At 40.7% G+C, this 8,076-nt stretch overlaps 1 protein-coding gene across 1 annotated transcript; it reads left to right on the plus strand.

Moving 5' to 3' along the window:
* Positions 1–4,758: 4,758 nt before the first annotated feature.
* On the plus strand, positions 4,759–6,023 carry LOC136499800 (uncharacterized). The gene is made up of 2 exons (XM_066495324.1): positions 4,759–5,892; positions 5,982–6,023. Exons 1-2 carry the CDS (start codon positions 4,759–4,761, stop codon positions 6,021–6,023), a joined length of 1,176 nt encoding a protein of 391 aa, XP_066351421.1.
* The last annotated feature ends 2,053 nt before the right edge of the window (positions 6,024–8,076 follow it).

Consider the following 8,076-nt stretch of genomic DNA (forward strand, 5'->3'; position numbering starts at 1 on the left):
TAACAAAGTTGTAGATACCTTGCTCATATAGCTTGTCCTAAAATTTCATAGTCATAGGTCTAATGGTTTAAGAGTTATAGCTGTTAGAAGTCTGCTGTCAGACTTGCTTATCCTCTGGACAGATCTAAAAGATTGAATTGTTTGACCTATATAGCTACTGAATCACCTTAATATGATTAAAAGAAAGTTATAGCAAATTTCATAGGCTTTCTAGAAAGTCCACAACCATATTATTTGGATGTGTATAACTCCAGTTATGGTCAAAACAAGTAGCTGCTATCTTGCAGCCCAGAAAATGTTAAATAGGTGTTTGTTTAATTACTAGAGAGGAGATATGCACTTACTCAATAAAAGAAAGTTAATCTTGTTATGACCCTAAGGCCTTGCTATTAAGAACATGTATGATTATACATTAGATCATATCATATCATCCATGTTATTACCTAGGCATCCATGATATCTTATTGGTGCTCATGCATATAGGATCACCTGAAGGAATCACCCTCTTAGAGTTCGAAGCAGAGGAGGAGAATCAGGAGGCACCACAGCAGGTACCTCCTGAAAGTAAGGAGTAGGCTCCTGAGGAATTACCGGAGTGCCCCGATTACAGGCCTGCCTCCTTTCTGAAAGGCAAGCCCTCGGAGCATTCTAAGCCTCCTATGTTTTTACAAATATCACTTGAGTCCTTTATGTTTGATACATTAGGTTATAAGAGTTGGTTGGAAACACTTGATGCATAGAACTACTTTGTCTAGAAATATACCTTGAACCCTATGTAGGTCTAGGATCAAACATATGCTTAGCCATGCTTAGACCGATAGAAGTTGGGTGATTTCCTATCACCTACGAAATATAGGTGGATACCGGAGCACGGTTGGCTATATTTGCTATCATGGAAAATAACCATGGGGTGTTATTAAGTGAAGACTAGGCGAGAACTTATATGCAATGGTGTTGGGTTGGCTATGTTGGTCCTGTCCGTGTCGATTAAGGACCGTACCATTGTTGGCACTTCTATCGAGATTGAACATATGCCTCTCACTTAGCTAGGACGGATAACTCATTTCGACCATGAAGCCGAGTAGCTTAACTCATGTCAGGCCTCGTTCTGTAAGAGTGAGCACACTAGAGGTAGTAAGGATGTGCGGGGAGCCAGACATGATCCCAAGGGCAGACTGGGCTTGAACATCCTGGCAGCTGGTTGTCCCTAATTGTGTGACGCTGATCGAACCCGTGAAATGTGGACCTGAGTTATACCAAAGGTGACCTAAGGCTACCGTGGCTGGTAGACCTAGGTTTGTGTTAGTAATACTACCCAGCTGGTTGCAGTCGATTCGAATCGTTCTCTCCTGGATAGTGAGAAACTTAACTAGCTCCAACATCGTAGTAACTGAATTATGGAATATGATGGTTATGATAAATATGGAAAAAATTACACCGGCTATGGTTACTATTGTTATGTTACTAAATGATATACCACATGTTTGGCACAGGTTAGTTGCTAATCTATAGATGAATAGTTATAATTAACTTGATGACTGAATTATAACATGGATAGCTGAATTAGTGGCTTTTCATGCAAAATATTGTCAAGCTAGCTCTACTTATAAAGCCTTGCATGATCTTTGGAGTCACTTTATTTTTGGTTTATGATGGGTAAGTCTAGCTAAGTACCTTCTCGTACTCAGGGTTTATTTCCCACTTGTTGCAGATAACACAGTATATCATGGATATTGTAAGAACTACTTCTGTCCCGCCATGGATGAGGAATAGGCCATGGCAAGGCGCTTCTATATATCTAATCTATGATGCTTCTGTGGGATGTGATCACAAACTGGCAAGTATTTGAACAATGGTGTGAGATGTTAGTTTCAAAGCTACCTTTGCTTCCACTACTACTACTTTATTTGAACTTGGGTTGTAATAACTTTTAATTGTACTCCAATGGATGGTAACATATTTGTAAACTCTATGTAATATGTGGCATGTATGTTGAATCATGTACGATCTTGGTTGTATGTTTGTAATGAATCAAGACCCTTCATGGTACTCGACGGACTACCGGGTTTATATGGACTCCAGTATGATAGTGTGACCGCTTACAGGCTGCCATTGTACTTGTGCTCTTATGAATTGGACAGTTCTATCACAGGAAGGGGCTGCTATATATGGGGGTGCCTGGCACCCTCTCCCTCTTAGTTAGCCTCATTGGTACTAAACTTTACACCATATCTCATTAAAATACACATGACCTCTATGGGCCAAATTCTGAATTGGACCCAATTAATCCCGCAGCTCATGATGTGGAGTTTTTTTTTATTTATGAAATTTATATCTTTTCATTTCGAGCTACAAATATAGCAAATAATATATCCATTTTGATCAGCTCGACTGAGTGAAAGCCCTAATTTGGTTTTAGGATAATTGATGAAACCTAAGCACTAACCTTTGTCATGAGTGATGATATGAGCTAGGTTGGTGCAATCCAAGTGAGGAGCATGGTGGCACTCAAATGGTGATGTTGATCACATGAAATGATGAGATGGCCACATGTGATGATGATCAATTGCTCAACATGGAAAAGAAGACAGAGAAAAACAAAACCCAATGGAGATCAAGGCAAAGATATAATTAGGGATTTTGTTTTAGTGATCAAGACACTATAGAGAGTGTGATCACATTAGAATAGATGGTTGTACTATTAAGAGGGGTTCCTAACTAGACAATTTGGTCATTTAGTGCCACTAGGTGTTGCACTTCATGCATTGCATGTAGGCCTAGTGCACATTGGAGAGCAAGCAAAAATTTTATGGAAAATGTTTTGAGAAATGCTAACTTGGCTCTAACTTGTTTTTGAGAAAACACTTTGAGAGTTAGCATCGCTTGCAAAGTAGTGTTATACTGCTCATGGATCGATTAGAGAATCAAAAACGTAGCTAACGGAGGTTTTTGCCTTGGGGTGGTCACCACCATGGGTGCGGCGGTGCACCACCCTAGCCTATTCGGTGAATGGCTGGCCGAGGCCGAGAGCAGCTAGTTCAGGGTGGTCACTACCCTAGGTGCGGCGATACACTACCCTGGGCCTGTCCGGTGATAGGGTGGACATGGCAGAGAGCAGCAGCGCTGGGGTGGTCACCGAACGTGACTATGTGCACTGTCCCTTGCATGACGGTGCACCTTCACTGGCTGTCCAATGCCACCGCCGCTTTTTAACTGAGGCTGAGACTTGCTGGAGTTAGGCTTGAGAGGGCACCGCCCTGGTCACCACCATGGGGTGGTGGTGCACTAGCCTAATTATCCAGAGAGAGATGTTTTTGGTCTTGGCTAGGGTGGCACCGCCACTCCTTGTCCGGTGCCACCATCACACCTGTCCGATGACCACACCACCCTGTCTAGTGCCCTCATAGAAATAGCTCCAAAGGGATAACGACTCTATTTGCTTGTGTGGCTATAAATAGAGGGTGTGCTAGCCTTAGCCACTCTCTTGGCACCTCATACACTTGTGCACACCCTTTGGAAGCTGAGCAACACACTCCACCCATTTGTTCACTTGATTTCATCATCTTGAGTGAGATTAGAGAGCCTCTAGTGCATCGCATTGAGTTGCATCATCATGTGGCACTAGTTGGGTGATTTGGGCTGGTTTTGAGTTTGTTACTCTTGGTGTTTGCCGACACCTAGATGGCCTGGTGATTGGTGAATCATTGAGCGGATTTGGTGATTGTCTCCGGCTTCGATCGGTTGCTTGTGAGGGGTCTTGTGCCTTCCTTGGCGGAGCGCCAAAGGCAACTCTAGTACATTGCTTGTGTCATTGAGCTACCTCACTTTTGGGTAGGTTCTTACGATGTCTAATTGTGTGGACGAGGTTCCTGCAACACCTCTTAGCCGCCGAACCACCAAGTGTTGGTCGACACAACGGGGACTAGCGTGCCGACAAGCACGTGAACCTTGGGAGAAAAATCTTGTGTCTCTTGTGTGATTGGATTTCTCCCTAGTGATTGGATTGTCTTCATCTTCTGATTGGTTCATTCCTCAACACGACAGTATAATTACCATACTCTTTTATATTCCTTGCAAACTAGTTGCCAAGCTCTTTAGTGTAATTAGCTTTGAGAGCTTGTCTTGCTTGCTAGTTTAGTGTCACCTAGTGGATCGCTTTAGTATAGACTTGTTGAGAGCTCTTAGTGAGTAGTGACATAGCTATTGTTTGTGCCTAGTAATCCTAACAACTAGAATTATTGGATAGGTGGCTTGCAACCCATGTAGAGCTAGAGCAAAATTGCATTTCACTTTTTAGGTTACTAACCACTTGCTCTAGTGTGTTTGCAGAAATTTTTTATAGGCTATTCACCCCTCTCTAGCCATTTAGAACCTTTCAAGTGATATCAGAGCCGTGGTCACCAGTTTGATTCAAACCTTAACAACCTTCGATGCAAAATATGGCTCAAATAGTGTTCAACCATGTTGGGGGTAAACCACCGTTCTTTGATGGACACAACTTTTGACTATTGGAAGAGAAAGATGAAGATGTACCTTGGTTCAATCAATGATAAGGTGTGGGATGTAGTAGAGAATGAGTTTGTGATTCTTGACCCTACCAATCTCATTGATAATGACAAGATCAACAGACAATGCAATACCATGGCACTCAACACAATATATAATGGCATTGATTCAAAGGTGTTTGAGCAAATCAAAGATCTTGAGAAGGCAAGTGAAGTTTGGGTGAGATTATAGGAAACATATGAGGGCACTTCAATGATAAAAAGTGCCAAGCTCTACATGCTCAAAGACAAGCTATCAAACTTCAAGATGAAAGATGATGAGTCCATTCTAGATGTGTTCTATAGGCTACAAGTCATCATCAATGATCTCAAGAGTTTGGGTGAGAAGGTGAAGGATGAGGACTTCTCTCACAAGTTCTTAATGTGCTTGCCAAAGAGATTCAAGACATTGAGAACTATGATCTTTAGAGGTGGATTGAAGGATGTATCTCCCAATGAGGTACTTGGAGGTGGCATGACCAAAGATCAATATAATGATGATGATGATGAGGTTGTGAAGAAGGAAGACGAAGACAAGAAGAAGAGTGTAGCATTCAAGGCTAGCACCTCATCCAAGAACAAGAGCAAGGGTAAGGCTAAGAAAGAAGAATCAAGTGATAATGAATGCTTCAATGATGATAGTGATGATGAAGCACTAGCTCTCTTTGTGCGCAAATTTGGCAAGATGATGAAAAAGGGCTATGGTGCAAGAAAGAGAAGAGATCACACTAAGAAAAAGGAGTATGTGAGACTATGCTACAATTGCAAGAGTCCCCGTCATGTTGTAGAAGAATGTCCTTACAATAGTGATAATGAAGAAAATGAGAAGAAGAAGGACAAGAAGGAAAAGAAAGAAAAGGAGGAGAAGATAACCTTCAAGAAGAAGAAGGGTGGCTCCTATGTGGCGACATGGGATACTGATGCTTCTTCGGATGATGATGACTCAAGTGATGATGACAAGAAGGAATCCAAGAAGAAGGCTCTTGCAAGCATTGCTATCAACAAGCCTTCACTATTTGACACTTCATCACGCTTCATGGCCAAGGGCACCAAGGTAAAATATGATGAAAGTGAAAATGATGATAGTAAAAGTGAAAATGATAGTGATGATGATGAATTTTCAAATGAACTAATGAGCATGCTAGAACAAGCCGACTCAATAATTAACAAGAAAAGCAAGAAGTGCAAAGAATTGCAAAAGAAGCTTAGTGCTCTTGAGCAATCCTTTGATGAGCTCAATGCCACTCATGAGAGGCTAGTGGAAGCCCATGAGAAGCTTAGCAAAGCTCACACCAAGCTTGAGAAGGCTCACTCCTTGCTTCTTGAACAAGATAAGGAAAGGGTCATAGTATCATGTGATGTGGGCATAATATGTGACATTATTGAAGAATCATTTTATAAACCTATTGTTGTTGCTCCTACTAACCCTTCTTGTAGCTCATCATCCACCACCACTACTACTCCTACCTCTACTACTAGTGATGGTTTCACTTGTGATACCTCACTAATGGTTGAGAATGAGACTCTCAAGAGAGAGGTGGATGAGCTCACTCACGCCCTAAGCAAGACCTATGGCGATGAGGCCCACTTGCTAAAGTGCTTGGGTGGCCAAAGGTTCTCTCTTAACAAAGAGGGATTGGGCTATACCACCAAGAAAGGCAAGACAGCCTTTGCTACTCCCAAAGCTAGTTTTGTGAAGAGCAATAGTCGATTTTGCAATAGATATAAGCAAGTTGGGCACCTAGAGAAAAATTGCCAAAAGAACAAAAACAAGAACAATGCTCATGTATCCTCAATTTGTTTTGATTCTTGTTACATGCTTGTTAAGGGTGCCAATGGTGTGAAGGCTAAGTTCATTGGTACACCAATTGTGGGCCCAAAGAATAAGGCCATTTGGGTACCAAAGATATTGGTAACTAACCTTCAATGAACCCAAGCAAGTTTGGGTACCTAAAAGGAATTGATCTTCTTTTGTAGGTCAATTATAAAGCTGAAGAAAGGCATTGGGTGCTTGATAGTGGGTGCACACAACACATGACCGGTGATTCAAGAATGTTCAATTCAATCAACACAAATGATAGCAATGGTTATGATAGTAACATTTGGTGACAATGGCAAAGGCAAGGTCAAAGGGCTTGGTAAGATAGTAATATCCAATGATTTGAGTATTTTCAATGTGCTACTAGTAGAGAGCTTGAACTTCAACCTATTGTCGGTAGCTCAACTTTATGATCTTGGTTTCAAGTACATATTTGGAGTTGATGATGTAGAGATCATAAGTGTAGATAGCTCTAACTTGATCTTCAAAGGCTTTAGATATGAGAATCTATACTCAGTTGATTTCAATACTAGTGAAGCTCAATTGACAACATGTTTGTTCACTAAGTCTAGCATGGGTTGGTTATGGCATAGAAGACTTGGTCATGTTGGAATGAAGTAATTGAACAAATTGATCAAGTATGACCTAGTTAGAGGCTTAAAAGATGTCACATTTGGGAAAGATAAGCTATGTAGTGCATGTCAAGCCGAAAAGCAAGTTGGCAACACACATCCTAAGAAGAGCATCATGAGCACATGCAAGGCATTTGAGTTATTACATATGGATTTGTTTGGACCAACCACATACACTAGCATTGGTGAAAATAAATATGGATTTGTGATTGTGGATGATTTCACTAGATACACATAGGTCTTCTTTCTTATTGACAATAGTGATGTATTTACAACATTTAAATCATTTGTCAAGAGAATACACAATGAGTTTGAAACAACCATCAAGAAAGTAAGAAGTGACAATGGAAGTGAATTCAAGAATACAAGAGTTAATGAACTTTGTGATGAGTTTAGAATTAGGCATCAATTCTCAGGCCAAGTACACTCCACAATCAAATGACCTTATTGAAAGGAACAATAGAACACTCATTGATATGACAAAATCTATGCTTAGTGAGTACAATGTGAGTCATTCATTTTGGGCCAAAGCAATCAACACGGCTTACTACTATAGCAAGCGCCTCTATTGTCACCCAATGATGGAGAAGACACCATATGAGCTATTGAATGATAGAAAGCTAAATATTGCATACTTTTGGGTGTTTGGTTACAAATGCTATATATTGAAGAAAGGACACAAGATTGAGCAAGTTTAAAAAGAAATATGATGAAGGCTTCTTGCTTGGTTACTCCAATACTAGCAAAGCTTATAGAGTTTGGAATTTAGCTAATAGTACTCTTGAGGAAGTCCATGATGTGAAATTTGATGAAACAAAGGTTCCCAAGAGGAAGATGAGAATCTAGATGATGTGAGAGGCACTCAATTAGCCAATGCAATAAAGAAGATAGATATTGGTGATATAATACCTAGAGAAATGATTGAAGTTGAAGATGACAAAGATCAAGTGCTCCCTACCTCAAATGTGCAAGCTAGTGGTTCTCATAATCAAACTCAAGCTAGTACAAGTGGTGCACAAGTGCAAGATCAACAAACTAGTACATCATCTCATGATCAATCAAAAGCAAGCAATTAAGTGCA

This window comes from Miscanthus floridulus, chromosome 13 (genome assembly GCF_019320115.1).
Source record: "Miscanthus floridulus cultivar M001 chromosome 13, ASM1932011v1, whole genome shotgun sequence".
NCBI lineage: Eukaryota > Viridiplantae > Streptophyta > Magnoliopsida > Poales > Poaceae > Miscanthus > Miscanthus floridulus.

Excerpts from the sequence above, each read along its gene's own strand:
- LOC136499800 (XM_066495324.1), top strand. The coding sequence starts at position 4,759 with ATGATAAAAAGTGCCAAGCTCTACATGCTCAAAGACAAGCTATCAAAC. Across the intron at positions 5,893-5,981 it reads AAGATAAGGAAAGGGTCATA|CTCATCATCCACCACCACTA; the intron begins GTATCATGTGAT and ends CCCTTCTTGTAG.